Source organism: Mustelus asterias, chromosome 22, assembly GCF_964213995.1.
Source record: "Mustelus asterias chromosome 22, sMusAst1.hap1.1, whole genome shotgun sequence".
Classification (NCBI taxonomy): Eukaryota; Metazoa; Chordata; class Chondrichthyes; order Carcharhiniformes; family Triakidae; genus Mustelus; species Mustelus asterias.
Genome location: NC_135822.1, coordinates 30,749,295 through 30,768,610, shown reverse-complemented (window position 1 = coordinate 30,768,610; position 19,316 = coordinate 30,749,295). Strand labels below are relative to the sequence as shown.

The following is a 19,316-nucleotide window of genomic DNA, read 5'->3' as shown; positions in this document are numbered from 1 at the left end:
AACACTGCCAAACCTGGAGTGCAACCCATGCCTGGCGCTGGGCATCAGTGACCCAGCCTGCTGCCATGACAGATGAGGTCAGAGGAACAACATTCATTCTTCCGTTGCTCGGCAAGGCTGGGTCTTAATAGCCGGAACTTTTTTACATGTGATGTAAATGGGAGGGGGGGGGGGGGGGGGGCAGCAGGGGGCGGGGGGGGGGGGGGGGGCGTGGAGAACGACCCTACTGTGTAATGGGCAAAGCTGCCCACCTGGGTAGAAGGGACAAAGCCCAGAGTGTGGGCACATCACCGAGGGTGGAAGGGTAGGGGGGGGAAGAGGAGACAAATGGAGGAAGTCAGATGTGGAAATATGTGGTCAAGCTTTGAGTTCCAAAGCCTGCAGACTGTCGGAGGAGGAACATGGGCTTAGTAATGGGCTCCACGGTTTTTGGGTCTGGAACTGGAAGATTGGCCCCTCAGCAACTCAAAGAACAAAACAAGGGGGTTTTTTTTTTAGTCAGACTGATTGGTGCAGTCCCAATGTTTGCACTTGTAAGTCAGATTACAATTCCTGCTTTGCAGAGGGCATGTTCTGAGCCGCCGTGGCCTTTTGATCTAAGACAGGAGGTGTCGTCTCCGGGGAGGAGTCTGATGTGTTTATTGTGGAGGAGTCAGACACGGGGACTCCCTCCCTTGCTGCCTTTAGCCCCTCCGCCTCGGTCTGTTCCGGTGGGGCTCCTGCTTCAGGTTCTGCCGCCTCCTCGGTGTGTGGCTCGCTCGCGGGCTCAGCGGCCAAAGCCTCCGTTGGCTTTTGCTCCTCAGGGTCGGGTTTGCTGATTGGGTCGGGTTTGCTGATTGGGTCAGGTTTGCTGATCACCTCCTCATCGTGCTGCAGCTCCTCTTCCAGCCCAAACAATAACTTCACCAAATCATCGGCTGCAATCCTCTCCTGCGGGACACAGAGTGAGCCAGAAGGCCGTCAGCACATCTGTCCACTAACCGAAACCAAGACTAGGCCGCAGCCTCACTCCGAAATATCCCAGAGCACCAGACTGAAGCCACGCTTCCTTTCCAATCCCTCCCACACAAGCTGAGCCAATTCCCCAGATTCTGCTCACTCTCTCAGCTACTGAGATCTGAGCCCCAGGCTGCTGACCGTCAGCTCACTAGGCCCAGACTGTGCCAACACTTTGGAACGCAGCTCGAATGGCTGGAGAGAGAAGGCAACACAAAGAGAGGAGGAAAGCAAACTTCACCAGGTCATAAAATGATGTTATTTTCCACTCGGCTACACTAATTTTAAACAGCTGAGGGAAATACTTTGATGTGGAGATGCCGGCGTTGGACTGGGGTGAACACAGTAAGAGTTTTAACAACACCAGGTTAAAGTCCAACAGGTTTATTTGGTAGCAAATACCATTATCTTTCGGAGCGCTGCTCCTTCGTCAGATGGAGTGGAAATGTGCTCTCAAACATGGCACAGAGACACAAAATCAAGTTACAGAATACTAATTAGAATGCGAAACCCTAAGTTCCGCACACATGAGGGCGGCCTAAACCGGGATGTTGGATTTATGTCACATTATCAGTAACCCCCACAGCTTGCCTCCTGGGCTGTCCTGTCTGGAGACAATACACATCTCTTTAATCTGTGCTTAATGCTCCCTCCACCCACATTGTCTGTATCTTTAAGATCTGGTTGGTTGTAGGGATTCGCATTCTAATCAGTATTCTGTAACTTGATTTTGTGTCTCTGTGCCCTGTTTGAGAGCACATTTCCACTCCATCTGACGAAGGAGCAGCGCTCCGAAAGCTAATGGTATTTGCTACCAAATAAACCTGTTGGACTTTAACCTGGTGTTGTTAAAACTCTTACTGGAAATACTTTGAACAGAAAACAGCCCAGAGCTCACTCTGCCGACACTCTGTGTTCCCCTCTTCCTGATTCTATACCCACCTCCCCCGATACTCTACCCCCTCCCCCGAGACTGTGCCCACTCCCCAACACTCTGCTCCCTCACTCCCCAACACTCTGCTCCCTCCCTCCCCGACATTCTGCCCCCTTCCCCCGACACTCTGCCCCCTCTCCTGACGCTCTGCCCCCTCTCCTGACACTCTGCCCCCTCTCCCGACACTCTGCCCCCTCCCCCGACACTCTGCCCCCTCCCCCGACACTCTGGCCCCTCCCCCAACACTCTGGCCCCTCCCCCAACACTCTGGCCCCTCCCCCAACACTCTGGCCCCTCCCCCAACACTCTGGCCCCTCCCCCAACACTCTGGCCCCTCCCCCAACACTCTGCCCCCTCTCCCCCCGACACTCTGCCCCCTCTCCCTGACATTCTGCCCCCTCCCCCGACACTCTGCCCCCTCCCCCAACACTCTGCCCCCTCTCCCCCCGACACTCTGCCCCCTCTCCCCCCGACACTCTGCCCCCTCTCCCCCCGACACTCTGCCCCCTCTCCCCCCGACAGTCTGCCCCCTCTCCCCCCGACACTCTGCCCCCTCTCCCCCCGACACTCTGCCCCCTCTCCCCCCGACACTCTGCCCCCTCTCCCCCCGACACTCTGCCCCCTCTCCCCCCGACACTCTGCCCCCTCTCCCCCCGACACTCTGCCCCCTCTCCCCCCGACACTCTGCCCCCTCTCCCCCCGACACTCTGCCCCCTCTCCCCCCGACACTCTGCCCCCTCTCCCCCCGACACTCTGCCCCCTCTCCCCCGACACTCTGCCCCCTCTCCCCCGACACTCTGCCCCCTCTCCCCCCGACACTCTGCCCCCTCTCCCCCCGACACTCTGCCCCCTCCCCGACACTCTGCCCCCTCCCCCGACACTCTGCCCCCTCCCCGACACTCTGCCCCCTCCCCCAACACTCTGCCCGCTCCCCGACACTCTGCCCGCTCCCTGACACTCTGCCCCCTCCCCCGACACTGTGCCCCCTCCCCGACACTGTGCCCCCTCCCCCGACACTGTGCCCCCTCCCCCGACACTGTGCCCACTCCTCCACACTATGTCTACTCCCTCAACACTGTGCCCACTCCCTCACTGTGCCCACTCCCCTGACACTGCATTCCTCTTATGCCTCTGTGCCCCTTGACACTGCGCGCTCCCCCCGGCAAGATCAAATCACCATTTTGTTTCTACCATATTCCGCTATGAAAAGGCTGCATATTCCCGTACCCGTTCCTTATGCCGGGGGTCCAGAGTGAACCAGAGTGCCACTGCGCATCGCTGCCCTTTGGTCACGGCCTGGACTCCATGTGGATTCTCAGCCCCCGAGGAGAAGCCCACCACACGGCCACACCTTGGCTGTACCGTTGCCTGTGGAAAAAAGAGATCATTGGGAATAATTTCTCAACGTGCTTGTGTTAACAAACTGAGGTGAAGTGTCAAGGATCGTAGTGCAAGAATCCACCTCAAGACTTGAAGGAGACGATGTGATAATCAGCTAGGAAGACAGCAGGAGACAGCAGTGTTGGGTTTTCAAATTGTGTAGATTGTGGGTGAAGGGAAGATTGGGGGGGTGGGAGGCTGTGGGAGTAAGACTGTGTCTGAGGTCCTCAGAGAGACGCAGTTCAAATGGGGCTTGGTGCACATTTGAGCTGAATAAACAGATAATGCTGGATAAACTCAGCAGGTCTGGCAGCATCTGTGGAGTCGAAATGACCCTTCCACAGTTTGGAAGAACAAGTGGCACGGTGGCACAGTGGTTAGTACTGCTGCCTCACAACGCCAGGGACCCGGGTTCGATTCCCAGCTTGGGTCACTGTCTGTGTGGAGTCTGCACGTTCTCCCCGTGTCTGCGTGGGTTTCCTCCGGGTGCTCTGGTTTCCTCCCACAGTCCAAAAGATGTGCAGGTTAGGTGGATTAGCCGTGCTAAATTGCCCCTTAGTGTCAGGGGGATTAGCAGGGTAAATACGTGGGGTTATGGGGATAGGGCCTGGGTGGGATTGTTGTGGATGCAGGCCTGATGGGCCGAATGGCCTCTTTCTGCACTGTAGGGATTTTATGATTCTATGAAGCTTTGACTTCAGCAATGAATGTAGGGACATTGATAAATTCAAAATAAGGATATAAATGGAGAGACGGTCAGATAGTAAAGGGGGGAGAGTCATTGGGGGGAATTTTCCCGTCCCACCTGCCTCGGGAATATGGAGTTGCCGGGGGGAGGGGGGGGGGGTGGACCATGCAAAGGTCCATTGACCTCGGGCAGGATTTCCCAGGATTTTGGGACGAGTGCGGCTGGAAAATCCCACCCATTGTCCGTCACCTTTTATGGTCTCCCATTAGGAGTGGTGAAGGTGGTGGCGTGGGGAGTAGCATCTCTGCCTCAGTGCCGGATGCCCTGGGTTCAGATCCTACTCTGGGACTTGATGGTTGAGGAAGGTGCGTCTATCAAGTTTATCAACCCGTAAATCCTTCCAGAACGCCTACAGCAGAGAGTAATACTGGGAGAGATTCCTGGTCAGCCATGTCTGAAGTGAACTGGTGCCCATGAAGACATGGCCTCCACTGTCAGGCTAGTGACCTGTTCCAGGTAAAACAATACAGGAAGCGGACCCAAGCACGCGCTTTGTCTTGTGTCCCCTAGATGTGGGAAGCCTTCTAATATTGGGAGTGAAAGAGAGGCATTAGAAAAATCTCAGCAGGTAAGAGAGAAGGAATCTTTAAAAAAATATATTTTAAAAACTGTAAATCGTTAAAAATAAATGAGAGGTAATAACTCACAGTGATAACCTTTGCATCGATTTCGGTGAATATGAAGTCTCCACCTTCAAAATCGTGGTTCAAATAAAGAATGGCGCTGGAAAAAATACAATCTTTGATCGTTAAGAATCTGTACCAAACACTTGCCAACATTCACAGATAAACCGAGTGTACAGGAGAGGCACGGGTTGGGGCTTTCCGAGTTCCATCGTGCGGGGAGCAGGGAATTCAGAAAGGCAGCCAAACATCCATTTAAAATCCCGGCCATCGAGTCATTGTAGCAGAGAAGCTGGTCATTTGGTCATTTGAAGATAAACTGTCGTTCCCTCTGCCAGCAGTGGAGGTACCAGCCCAAAGAAACTGTGGGGCCAGACAGAGCACCACAGCAGAAACCAGCTGTTTCCGGAGAAGAGATTATCTTTTCCATAAGACCAAAAGATATAGGAGCAGAATTAGGCCATTCAGCCCATCGCGCCTGTTCCGCCATTCGATCATGGCTGATACGTTTCTCAACCCCCAATTCTCCCGCCTTTTCTCCATAATCTTTGATCCCCTTACATAAGAACATAAGAACCAGGAGCAGGAGTAGGCCATCTGGCCCCTCGAACCTGCTCCGCCATTCGATAAGATCATGGCTGATCTTTTTGTGGACTCAGCTCCACTTACCCGCCCACTCACCATAACCCTTAATTCCTTTACTGTTCAAAAATCTATCTATCCTTGCCTTAAAAACATTCAATGAGGTAGCCTCAACTGCTTCACTGGGCAGGGAATTCCACAGATTCACAACCCTTTGTGTGAAGAAATTCCTTCTCAACTCAGTCCTAAATCTGCTCCCCCTTATTTTGAGGCTATGCCCCCGAGTTCTAGTTTCACCCACCAGTGGAAACATCTTCCCTGCTTCTGTCTTATCTATTCCCTTCATAATCTTATATGTTTCTATAAGATCTACCCTCATTCTTCTGAATTCCAATGAGTATAGCCCCAGTCTACTCAGTCTCTCCTCATAAGCCAACCCTCTCAACTCCAGAATCAACCTATTGAATCTCCTCTGCACCCCCTCCAGTGCCAGTATATCCTTTCTCAAGTAAGGAGACCAAAACTGTACACAGTACTCGAGGTGTGGCCTCATCAGCACCTTATACAGCTGCAACATAACTTCGCTGTTTTTAAACTCCATCCCTCTAGCAATGAAGGACAAAATTCCATTTGCCTTCTTAATTACCTGCTGCAAACCAACTCCTTGAGATTCCTGCACAAGGACACCCAGGTCTCTCTGCACAGCAGCATGCTGCAATTTTTTACCATTTAAATAATAGTCCATTTTGCTGTTATTCCTACCAAAATGAATGACCTCACATTTACCAACATTGTACTCCATCTGCCAGACCCTCGCTCACTAACTTAGACTATCTATATCCCTTTGTAGACTTTCAGCATCCTCTGCACACTTTGCTCTGCCACCCATCTTAGTGTCATCTGCGAATTTTGACACACTACACTTGGTCCCCAGCTCCAAATCATCTATGTAAATCGTAAACAATTGCGGTCCCAACACTGATCACTGAGGCACGCCACTAGTCACTGATCGCCAACCAGAAAAACACCCATTTACCCCCACTCTTTGCTTTCTGTTAGTTACCAATCAAGATCCTATCTCTCTCTGTCTTAAATACACTCAATATCCTGGCCTCCACAGCCCTCTGTGGCAATAAATTCCATAGATTCACCACTGTCTGGCTTCTCACATCTCAAACACTCACAGCAGTAACGTGCTGAGTCACTGGGCAACAGGTCCATGGTGAGCCTACATGCTGGGATTTTTAATTTTCTTGTGGATGTTGCTGATTAGGCCAGCATATATTGCCCATCCCTAATTGCCCTTGAGAAGGTGGTGGTGAGCCGCCTTCTTGAACCGCTGCGGTCCATGTGTGTAGGCACATCCACAGTGCTGTTAGGGAGGGAATTCCAGGTTCTTGATCCAGCGACAGTGAAGGAACAGCTATATATTTCCAAGTCAGGATGAGAGTGTGGCTTGTGGAGGGAACCTCCAGGTGTGGTGTTGCCCTTCCACCTGCTGCCCTCATCCTTCCAGGTGGTAGAGGTCACAGGTTTGGAAGGTGCTGTCTCAGGAGCCTTGGTGAGCTGCTGCAGTGCATCTTGTAGATGGTGCACACTGCTGGCACTGTGTATTGGTGGTGGAGTGAATGTTTATTTACCACTCAGTCACCAGGGAGCTGGCACGTGGTGATGTCAGATGGTCTATTTATCCATCAGAGAGCTGGCATGAAAAATATTTTGTGGAAATGATATAATTGTGCAGGGTTCATTAATGATGATGAAAGAGCAAGCCTTTACACTCTAGATAAAGTGGGATCTTGTTTTCAATGTCTGCAGTTCAGAGTACAATACATGGGGGGAGAGGGGATCGCATAGAAACTTATATAATTCTAACAGGGTTAGACAGGGTAGATTCAGAAAGAATGTTCCCAATGGTGGGGGGAGTCCAGAACTAGGGGTCATAGTGTGAGGATAAGGGGTAAACCTTTTAGAACTGAGGTGAGGAGAAATTTCTTCACCCAGAGAGTGGTGAATGTGTGGAATTCACTACCACAGAATGTAGTTGAGGCCAAAACGTTGTCTGATTTCAAGAAGAAATTAGATATAGCTCTTGGAGCTAAAGGGATCAAGGGATATGGGGGAAGGGTGGATCAGGATATTTAATTTGATGATCAGCCATGATCAAAATGAATGGCCGAGCAGGCTCAAAGGGCTAAATGGCCAACTCCTGATTCTAGTTTCTATTGAGGTTGAGGTATCAAGGATCTAGCCTGCAAGCTGGTGAGAGGCCCATGCATTCCTCTTTGCTGGAAGGCCCACTGAACCACAAGCCAAACAGCTGCGAGGCCGGGGGTTGGGCCTCCCACTGGAATCAAAACCCTGGGGCGAATTTTCCCCTTCCGCCTGCCACAGGAATCGTAGCGGGCGAGGGGCGGACCATGGAAAGGCCCATTGACCTTGGCAGAATTTTCCAGTTTCGGAGTGAGTATGATCTGAAAATCCCATCCCCTGGGGGCAGAAGTCTTGCCCACATAAAACTGTCAGCCAATCAAGAGGCCAGCAGCTCTTGTGCTCAGCAGCGCCACAGGGAAGACTGTGGCTACTGCCGGTAGGACAGGCACAGGAGTCCTAGGATCGGGAGTGACCCAGTCCCAGGTCACAGGTAAGTTGGGTGGGGGAGGGGTTTTGCAGGGTGAGGGTTGTGGGGAAAGGGGTGCAGAGGTGTTGGCAGCAAGGGCGGGGGGGATTGGATCTCTGCATCCCTCCCCACTTCCCAATATCCAATCCAATTGATCAAGGGACTCCCACATTCCCCCACCCTCCCACATCAAGGTGACAAGCAGCCCATACGGTTTCACCTGTCGTGCATGCCACATGGCGACAGGTTTGCCAGCAGCTGGGTCAACACCAGCGGTGGTGGGATAGGGCCTTTAACTGGTCATTATAGGCCTCAGAGGTGGGTGGGGTAGAATGGTCAGCCATGGGTCTTCTCACCCAGAATGTGATTGGGGTGGAGGCAGGGAGTTGACGGGATTCTGGTTCATCACCATCCTGCCTAAGCACATTCCTTTCCCAGCTCCAAGCACACCACTAGCTGCACAAGTAGTAGGGGTGACACAGTGGTGACCACTGCTGCCTCACAGCGCCAGGGACCCAAGTTCAATTCCGGCCTCGGGTCACTGTCTGTGTGGAGTTTGCACGTTCTCCCCGTGTCTGTGTGGGTTTCCTCTGGGTGCTCCGGTTTCCACCCACAGTCCAAAGAGGTACAGGTTAGGGGGATTGGCCATGCTAAATTGCCCCTTAGTTCCTAAGATGTGCAGTTTAGGTGGATTGGCCATAGTAAATTGCCCCTAATGTGTAGCCAGGTTAGGTGAATTAGCCATGGTGGATGCATTGGCTTGGGGGATGAGGTGGGGGATAGACCTTGATGGGATGCTTTTTGGAGGATCGGTGCAGACTCGATGGGCCAAATGGCCTCCTCCTGCACTGTAAGGATTGTATCGCTCTTTCTTTCTCCTATTTGCCTGTGGAAGATTGCTATTCAGAGACGGAGAAATCCCAGCTTTCACACAGCTAGGGGCGGCACGGTGGCACAGTTTGTTAGCACTGCTGCTTCACAGCACCAGGGACCTGGGTTCGATTCCCGGATTGGGTCACTGTCTGTGTGGAGTTTGCACATTCTCCTCGTGTCTGCGTGGGTTTCCTCCGGGTGCTCCGGTTTCCTCCCACACTCAAAAGATGTGCGGGTTAGGTCGATTGGCCATGCTAAAATTGCCCCTTGGTGTCCTGAGATGTGTAGGTTAGAGGGATTAGCGGGTAAATATGTAGGGATATGGGGATAGGGCCTGGGTGGGATTGTGGTCGGTGCAGACTCGATGGGCCAAATGGCTTCTTTCTGCACTGTAGGGTTTCTATGATTCTATGATAAGTGAAAGCTTTGAGGTATGTGCTGCAATCTTTAGTAAATTAGAAACCATTTCATAAAATGGTGGATTCCACATAATCTTTCTTTATTCTCCCTGTCCAAAAGTGGCCACACTCACTGAGTGTGACACGTCACTGAAATCGAACGATAATTGTGTGGGGAGCTGTGTACTCCCTCCATAAACTTCAGTTCACCCAGAATTCTGCAATCGTATCCTAGCTCACACCAGGACCAGTTTACTCACCAGCTTCTGAACTCACTGACCCACACTGGCTCCTGCTCGACCAATGCCTCTGTTTCGAAATTCTCCAGCTTGTGTTCCAATCCCTCCATCTCCTCACCTCTCCCTGTCTCTGTAACCTCCTTCAGCCCCCCCTCCCTATCTCTGTAACCTCCTCCAGCCCCCTACACACCCTCCCTATCTCTGTAACCTCCTCCAGCCCCCTACACACCCTCCCTGTCTCTATAACCTCCTTCAGCCCCCCCTCCCTGTCTCTGTAACCTCCTCCAGCCCCCTACACACCCTCCCTATCTCTGTAACCTCCTCCAGCCCCCTACACACCCTCCCTGTCTCTGTAACCTCCTCCAGCCCCCTACACACCCACCCTGTCTCTGTAACCTCCTTCAGCCCCCCCTCCCTGTCTCTGTAACCTCCTCCAGCCCCCTACACACCCTCCCTATCTCTGTAACCTCCTCCAGCCCCCTACACACCCTCCCTGTCTCTGTAACCTCCTCCAGCCCCCTACACACCCTCCCTGTCTCTGTAACCTCCTCCAGCCCCATACACACCCTCCCTGTCTCTGTAACCTCCTTCAGCCCCCTACACACCCTCCCTGTCTCTGTAACCTCCTCCAGCCCCCTACACACCCTCCCTGTCTCTGTAACCTCCTTCAGCCCCCTACACAACCTCCCTGTCTCTGTAACCTCCTCCAGCCCCCTACACACCCTCCCTGTCTCTGTAACCTCCTCCAGCCCCCTACACACCCTCCCTGTCTCTGTAACCTCCTCCAGCCCCCTACACACCCTCCCTGTCTCTGTAACCTCCTCCAGCCCCCTACACACCCTCCCTGTCTCTGTAACCTCCTTCAGCCCCCTACACACCCTCCCTGTCTCTGTAACCTCCTCCAGCCCCCTACACACCCTCCCTGTCTCTGTAACCTCCTCCAGCCCCCTACACACCCTCCCTGTCTCTGTAACCTCCTTCAGCCCCCTACACACCCTCCCTGTCTCTGTAACCTCCTCCAGCCCCCTACACACCCTCCCTGTCTCTGTAACCTCCTTCAGCCCCCTACACACCCTCCCTGTCTCTGTAACCTCCTCCAGCCCCCTACACACCCTCCCTGTCTCTGTAACCTCCTCCAGTCCCCTACACACCCTCCCTGTCTCTGTAACCTCCTTCAGCCCCCTACACACCCTCCCTGTCTCTGTAACCTCCTCCAGCCCCCTACACACCCTCCCTGTCTCTGTAACCTCCTTCAGCCCCCTACACACCCTCCCTATCTCTGTAACCTCCTTCAGCCCCCTACACACCCTCCCTATCTCTGTAACCTCCTTCAGCCCCCTACACACCTCTCCCTGTCTCTGTAACCTCCTCCAGCCCCCTACACACCCTCCCTGTCTCTGTAACCTCCTCCAGCCCCCTACACACCCTCCCTGTCTCTGTAACCTCCTCCAGCCCCCTACACACCCTCCCTGTCTCTGTAACCTCCTTCAGCCCCCTACACACCCTCCCTGTCTCTGTAACCTCCTCCAGCCCCCTACACACCCTCCCTGTCTCTGTAACCTCCTTCAGCCCCCTACACACCCTCCCTGTCTCTGTAACCTCCTCCAGCCCCCTACACACCCTCCCTGTCTCTGTAACCTCCTTCAGCCCCCTACACACCCTCCCTATCTCTGTAACCTCCTTCAGCCCCCTACACACCTCTCCCTGTCTCTGTAACCTCCTCCAGCCCCCTACACACCCTCCCTATCTCTGTAACCTCCTCCAGCCCCCTACACACCCTCCCTATCTCTGTAACCTCCTTCAGCCCCCTACACACCCTCCCTATCTCTGTAACCTCCTCCAGCCCCCTACACACCCTCCCTGTCTCTGTAACCTCCTTCAGCCCCCTACACACCCTCCCTATCTCTGTAACCTCCTTCAGCCCCCTACACACCCTCCCTATCTCTGTAACCTCCTTCAGCCCCCTACACACCTCTCCCTGTCTCTGTAACCTCCTCCAGCCCCCTACACACCCTCCCGATCTCTGTAACCTCCTCCAGCCCCCTACACACCCTCCCTATCTCTGTAACCTCCTTCAGCCCCCTACACACCCTCCCTGTCTCTGTAACCTCCTCCAGCCCCCTACACACCCTCCCTGTCTCTGTAACCTCCTTCAGCCCCCTACACACCCTCCCTGTCTCTGTAACCTCCTCCAGCCCCCTACACACCCTCCCTGTCTCTGTAACCTCCTTCAGCCCTACAGTTTCACAAAAATTCTGCCTGCCTCCAATTTTGGCATTCTCTGTATCTCCCAATTTTCACCACTCCACCAGTGACAGCTGTGCTTTCAACCTAAAAACCTTCAAGTTTTTAGGTGTCCAGATCACCAACAACCTGTCCTGGTCCCCCCCATGCTGACACTATAGTTAAGAAAGCCCACCAACGCGTCTACTTTCTCAGAAATCTAAGGAAATTTGGCATGTCAGCTATGACTCTCGCCAACTTTTACAGATGCACCATAGAAAGCATTCTTTCTGGTTGTATCACAGCTTGGTATGGCTCCTGCTCTGCCCAAGACCACAAGGAACTACAAAAGGTAGCCCAATCCATCACACAAACCAGCCTCCCATCCATTGACTCTGTCTACACTTCCCGCTGCCTCGGAAAAGCAGCCAGCATAATTATGGACCCCACACACCCCGGACATTCTCTCTTCCACCTTCTTCCTTCGGGAAAAAGATACAAAAGTCTGAAGTCACGTTCCAACTGACTCAAGAACAGCTTCTTCCCTGCTGCTGTCAGACTTTTGATGGACCTACCTTGCATTAAGTCGATCTTTCTCTACACCCTAGCTATGACTGTAACACTACATTCTACACTCTCTCCTTTCCTTCTCTATGAACGGTATGTTTTGTCTGTATAGCGTGCAAGAAACAATACTTTTCACTCTATGTTAATACATGTGACAATAATAAATCAAATCAAATCAAAACCTCTGAGGCCCCAAAGTCTACAATAATAAATGGATCATAAGCCAGGTGGCAAAGTGTGAAAATAGTTACTGATCCTTTTTTTGAGAGTAGGTTTATTCACAGAACACAGCTTTGTCCGCCTGTTTCCCACCCACCAATACATCAGTGTCTCAGCAGTGCCTTTTCATACCCTTTTAATTAAACAAATCATAGAATCCCTACAGTGCAGAAGGAGGCCATTCGGCCCATTGAGTCTGCACCGACCACAATCCCACCCAGGCCTTATTCCCATAACCCCACATATTTACCCTGCTAATCCCCTTGACACTATGGTCAATTTAGCATGGCCAATCAACCTAACCAGCATCTCTTTCGGACTGTGGGAGGAAACTGGAGCACCCGGAGGAAATCCAAGCAGACACGGGGGGGGAATGTGCAAACTCCACACAGATGGTGACCCAAGGCCGGAATTGAATCCGGATTCCTGGCGCTGTGAGGCAGCAGTGCCAACCACTGTGCCACCGTGGTTATGGTGGCACAAATTAAAAACAAATGGCAGGGGGCGTTGACCGCTACTGGTGGGGTCACTGCAACTAAAACTAAATGTCAAAGGTAATCTCACTAACTAAACCAAATATCCTTCCTGGGGGAGAGGCGATGATGTACTCCAGCCCCCACTGTGCCTACCAATAATGGAAGGCCTGAAGCATGTCGGTGGACACCACGTTCCTTCTCGGCAAGACCACCCTTCGGGTAAACGTAGCCACAGTACAGGGTGAGGTCGGATGACCCCCTTGACTGCCTGCTGCCTGGACCTGTTAATGGCCAGCTTGGCCAAGCCCAAGGAGCAGGCTTACAAGGAGGCCCTCCTTGCCATACCTCCACCTCCGCCACTACCACCCCCACCCCCCCCTCCCCCCCCACCCCACGCTCCCACACTGAATAACCCAAAGGTGAGGAGCGTGGGGCTGTGGTGCAGCCAAATGTTGAGAAACAGCCCCTTTAAGTAAAGAAAAAGGGGTCGCAAGCTTGGGCAATCTACATAAATGTGGAACACGGAATCTCTCTGGTTACAGAAAAGGCAAGTTCCTTTTTATATACACTCTTAATCACCCACCTGTTTATCCTTAACTCTAACTATACCATTAGTATTAACAATTAATTCCGGTCCTAAACCTCTCAGTCCCTCACTTCCTCCTTCAAGACCAATGGACCGATTTGACCAAACATTTGGCCACCGTTTCCAATATCTTGGTTTCTGTGAGGAAACTTGGGATGTTGTACTCCGCTAGAGGTGCTTTATAAATGCACATTGCTGTTGTTTTAACCAGGGGCTCAGTGTCCCTGAATGTTGAGGGAGACCTTGTTCGGGACTGTGACCTCTGACAAAAGGTCAGTGAATTACGACCCTTGCAGAGCAACCACTGACTGGCTTTGGTTTTACCTGTAGTCCCTCTCAGTGTAGGCCGGATGCTCTTTCCGACACTCCAGTGCCTCGGAGTTTAATATACAGTTGTCAACGTGGATTGAGTGGCTTAAGTCATCCCGGTTGTCCTGGGTTCCTGGCGGAGGGGACGAGAAACCAAGGTTAACCAAAGTTAATATTCCACAGAAATCTGAATGTGAGAATAATCTAATGGTGAAACTGTAAAAAAAGGAAACAAATGTAGAAACATACATAGAAGCAGGAGTAGGCCATTCGGCCCCTCGAGCCTGCTCCTCCATTTGCTATGATCATCGAAATCAATACCCTGATCCCACCTTCCCCCTCCCCTATCCCTTGATCCCTTTAGCCCCATGCCCCTGTCAAAGTAGAAATGGTCGAGAACTTCAAGTTTTTAGGTGTCCAGATCACCAACAACATGTCCTGGTCCCCCCATTGCCAACACTATAGTTAAGAAAGCCCACCAATGCCTCTACTTTCTCAGAAGACAAAGGAAATTTGGTATGTCCACTACGCCTCTCACCAACTTCTACGGATGCACCATAGAAAGCACTCTTTCTGGAAGTATCACAGCTTGGTAGGGTTCCTGCTCTGCCCAAGACCGCAAGAAATTACAAAGGGTCATGAACGAAGCCCAGTCCATCACGCAAACCAGTCTCCCATCCATTGTCATGGTCTACACTTCCCGCTGCCTCGGAAAAGCAGCCAGCATAATCAAGGACCCCATGCACCCTGGACTCTCTTCCACCTTCCTCCATCGGGAAAAAGATACAAAAATCTGAGGACACGTATCAACCGACTCAAGAACAGCTTCTTCCCTGCTGCTATCAGACTTTTGAATGGACTTACCTTGCATTAAGTTAATCTTTCTCTACACCCTAGCTATGACTGTAACACTACATTCTGCACTCTCTCATTTCCTTCTCTGTAAATAGTTTTCTTTGTCTGCATAGCACGCAAGAAACAATACTTTTCACTGTATCCCAATACATGTGACAATAATAAATCAAATCAAATCAAATCAATGAATTCTAGAAATCTGAAACAAAAGCTGGAAATACAATGCAAGTCCATCAGTATCTGAAAGGAGAACTTCAGGAACTACATAAAACAGCAACTGATATAAAAACATCCATTCACGCGTTCCTTCAAAATTAAACCCTTGACTATAGATTCACTCTGAAGAAGAGTCATACAGACCCGAAACATTAACTCTTGTTTCTCCCTCCACAGATACTGCCAGCCCTCTTTCTGTTTTTATTTCAGTTTGGGGAGGGCTAAATTAGGGGCCTAATGTCACAACCTGGAATTCTGGGAAGGGTAATGGAAAGCCTCCACAATCATTCACGAAGCGGTTGTGATGGTGAGTGTCAGGTCCTTCCGCGTGGAGGAGGTCTAACAGAGCAAAAGGCTGCCCTTTAAAAAGGGCACTCTGATGTTTCAAAAACCAAAGTTGCTGGGGAGGGGAGCGGGGACTGTTGGGGGGGTGGCAGGAGGGGGGGGTGGGGAGGGGGGGAGTCGGAGGGGGGGAGGTGGTGCTTGTGGGAGGGAATGCTTGTGTGTGTGGGGGGTGAACTCCATCAGAATCTGCCCCGCCAGCGTGACTTCATGGGACCCGCTCACCTGCTCCTTCCAGCTTTTTTCCTCAAAATGTTTTTAAAAATCATAAAAGGCGCTCGTGGTGTTGGAGGTGATATTCTGGCAATGATAGAGGATTGGCTAACAAACAGGAGGCAGCGAGTAGCGATAAGCGGGGGATCTCTGTCAGGTTGGAGGGCAGTAACCAGTGGAGTGCCACAGGGATCACTGCTGGGACCGCAACTCTTCACAATATATATTAATAACTTGGAGGCAGGAACAGAGTGTACCGCAGTCAAATTTGCAAATGATACAAAGGTGGGAGGGAAGGCAGGTTGTAAGGATGATATAAACAGTTTACAGAGAGATATTGAGTGAGTGGGCAGAAAATTGGCAACAGGAATTCAATGTGAGAAAATGTGAGATTGTCCATTATGGAAAAAAGAATGAGAAGGTGGATTATTATTTCAATGGAGAGAGGTTCCCGAATGCTAAAGCAGAAAGGGACTTGAGAGGGGAGGGGTCCTTGTTCATGAAACCTAGAAAGCCAGCAGACAGGCACAGAAAGTAATAGGGGAGGCAAATACTGGCATTTATTTCAAGGGGGCTGGAGTATAAAGTAAAGTTGCTGCAATGGTACAAGGTACGAGTGAGGCCACATTTAGAATCCTGTGTACAGTTTTGGTCCCCGTATTTAAAGAAAGATATATTATCACTGGAGGCAGCACAGAGGAGGTTTACTAGGATGATCCCGGGTATAGAGGGACTGTCACATGAGGAAAGATTAAACAGGATGGGTCTGTACTCCTTGGAGTTCAGAAGAGAGGTGATAAGATTAAAACATGGAAGATTCTTAGGGGGTTAGTCAGGAGAGGATGGGATGTTGGGAGGATGTTTCCACTCATGCAAGAGTTTAGGACCAGAGGACATAGTTGCAGAATAAGGAGGTGGTCATTATAGAAGGATTTGAGGAAGAATTCCTTCTCAGCCAATAGGCTGCTCTCCATTTTTCCTGCAAAACTTTGGGGAAAAAAAATAGAAAATTCTACCTGCTATTTCTCTCTCAACAGCTGCTGCCAGGTCTGCTGAGTTTTTCCAGAATTTTCTGTTTTTATTTCATATTTTCAGCATCCACAGTATTTGGCTTTCAGTTTTTAGACAAGATCCCAACCGGGTATATCCAGGGAGATGTGTGGGGGGAGATAGGACAACAGAGAACTATCTGTCTCAGATCGTTCACCAGTACATAGGGGGCATTTTTACGCGATTCTAAGTGTCCAGCTAGCGTGAACACGGGAGTTTCAAATCCGTTTTTTGGGCGAGTCTTTACTCCCAATCTTATGCACTTAGACTATGAAAAAATGGGCTAGACTGTTTCCAGCCACTAGAGGCAGTGGGCAGGGTTTAACTCATCTGCCGGCTTGTTCCAGCAGCAAAAAGAGTTATTGCTGGCAGTGCCAAGGTGCCAGGCTGGCACTGCCCAAAGGGCACCCACTCCTTGCCTTCGACCACCCCAGGAGGGCCTCAATGGCCTCTGGTACTACCGGCGAGGCCAACACAACTGTTCCCAGTTGCTGGGAACCAGGTGTTTTCCTCGCTGGAGAGAACCTCTCCCGGCGAGGCCACAAAGGCAAGTGAGCCTGGACAATAGCATCCCGGGCTGGCTAAGCACATGGAAATGAAGATTAGAATAAATTTGAATAGTATATTCAGCCTCTCCCCGGAAATGTGCTAGAGGGTGATCACGCCAGATATCCGGTGCCGGTAAGATCGAAAGAGGCGAGGAATCGGGCGCGATCCTGATTTCCCGGTTCTCGTGCGATTTTACTGGCTCGCTCCACCGATGGAAACCGACGATAACCGGATACCTTCACTGCCAGGGAATACATACATACAGCGTATACATACCCCTCCTACAATGTAAATACCCTTTCTGCGCCCAACCTTGTGCATCACTCACTGCTTCTTTCAGTGTACTTGTCCGAGGCAGATTAGGTCCCCTCTCTGTGGGACCCGCCCTTATGAACTCCATCCAGGGAAAGGATGAATCATGGCAAATCCCTCCTGCATATTGTCACACGCTATAAACCGCAAACACGTTCATGGTCAGCAAGAAGACTTGCTCTCACGGCAAAGCTGAGGAAAGATCATCACCTTCCACTGCGGTCCGACAGACGAGGTGTGTGTAGGAGAAGTGGAGTGGAGTTTCCAATCGGAAGTACGACTCGAGGATCCGTCGGACTTTCTCGCTCATATCGTAAAACAGCTTGGATGTTTTAAGCGGAACTCTGCCTTGCTGACTGAGCTGTCGGAGAACACATGGTTGTAAAGAAAACACAGAAGGCAAACGGTGTCCAGCAATTGTTTTATTTATTAATGACACAAGTAGGTTTACATTAACACTGCAATGAAGTTACTGTGAAAATCCCCCAGTCACCCACACTCCGGCGTCTGTTCGGGTACACTGAGGGAGAATTTAGCATAGCCAATGCACCTAACCAGCACGTCTTTCACACTGTGGGAGGAAGCTGGAGCACCCGGAGGAAACCCACGTGGACACGGGGAGAACGTGCAGACTCCACACAGACAGTGACCCAAGCCGGGAATTGAACCCGGGTTCCTGACGCTGTGAGGCAGCAGTGCTAACCACCGTGCCGCCCCTAATTCAATTCAAAACATGCCTCATGCACGGCAGAAAATCCACCACAAAGTGACATGGAACGCCGGAATGGGCACAAATAATAGGTTCGGGAATGATTGAATGACAGCAAATAAATTGATCAAAAATTTTAATTCATCAATTGAACTTTATTCCCCTTGGTATTCAATATGTTATATAAATGCTGCTGTATTTCCTTGTGCCTTCAATTCACTGTATGAACATATGAACTAGGAGCAGGAGTAGGCCATTCAGCCCCTCGAACCTGCTCTGCCACTCAACACGACCGTGGCTGATCTCATCTCAGCCTCACTTCCACCATCCTGTCCGCTCCCCATAGCCTTTCATCCTGCTTCTAATTAAAAACCGATCTTAAAGTTGTTTCGTGTTCCAGCGTCCACTGCACTCTGACGTAGAGAACTCCACAAATTCACCATCCTTTGGGTGAAGCAATTCCTCCTCATTTCTGTTTTAAATCTGCCACCCCTTAGCCTAAAACTATGGCCTCTCGTTCTAGAATGTCCAACAAGGGGAAACATCCACTCTATGTCTACCCTGTCAATCACCTTTAGCATCTTATATACCTCTATTAGATCTCCTCTTATTCTTTTAAACTCCAGAGAGTATAGGTCTAAACTGCTCAATCTCTTTTCGTAAGACAAGTCCTTCATCCCTGGAATCAATCTAGTGAACCTTCTCTGAACCACCTTGCACGCATTTAAATCCTTCCTCAAGTAAGGGGATCAAAACTGTGCACAATACACCAGATGCGGTCTCACTGATGCCCTATACAGTTGTAGCAACACTTCCTTACTTCCAAGCTGTGGTAGTAAGAAGGGCTTGTGAGATACAGCGCTCACATTATGTTTGTCAGACGATAAGTTAAAAACAAGGGAACTATGGCAATTTTGGATTTTTCATTAAAAAGTATGCCAACCAATTAGCACCCTTTTCTCCTGCAGTATAAATTGTTGCTTCCTTTGAAATTTGGCATTCTTGTGTCTGTCCTGATGAGTGTGAGACATAAAGTTTCAACAGCATGTCTCTTTTTTCAGCAATAGTCACATTTTGTACTATTATACATAGAACATAGAACAGTACAGCACAGAACAGGCCCTTCGGCCCACGATGTTGTGCCGAGCTTTATCTGAAACCAAGATCAAGCTATCCCACTCCCTATCATCCTGGTGTGCTCCATGTGCCTATCCAATAACCGCTTAAATGTTCCTAAAGTGTCTGACTCCACTATCACTGCAGGCAGTCCATTCCACACCCCAACCACTCTCTGCGT

General features: G+C 50.9%; 1 protein-coding gene across 2 annotated transcripts in view; it reads right to left on the bottom strand.

Annotated features, from left to right (window-relative positions):
- Window positions 1-395: 395 nt before the first annotated feature.
- p3h1 (prolyl 3-hydroxylase 1) overlaps window positions 396-19,316 on the bottom strand; it is a 52,831-nt gene continuing 33,910 nt past the window's right edge. The window contains exons 11-16 of one of the 2 annotated variants that reach the window (XM_078239076.1): window positions 17,521-17,671; window positions 13,789-13,906; window positions 4,706-4,781; window positions 3,158-3,298; window positions 846-930; window positions 396-809 (exon numbers count right to left, since the gene is read on the bottom strand). In XM_078239076.1, coding sequence (XP_078095202.1) covers window positions 544-809; window positions 846-930; window positions 3,158-3,298; window positions 4,706-4,781; window positions 13,789-13,906; window positions 17,521-17,671 — 837 coding nt within the window. In that variant the 3' untranslated portion in view covers window positions 396-543. Of the gene's footprint in view, window positions 931-3,157; window positions 3,299-4,705; window positions 4,782-13,788; window positions 13,907-17,520; window positions 17,672-19,316 lie in introns of both variants that reach the window. The other variant, XM_078239075.1, reaches the window with a different exon arrangement.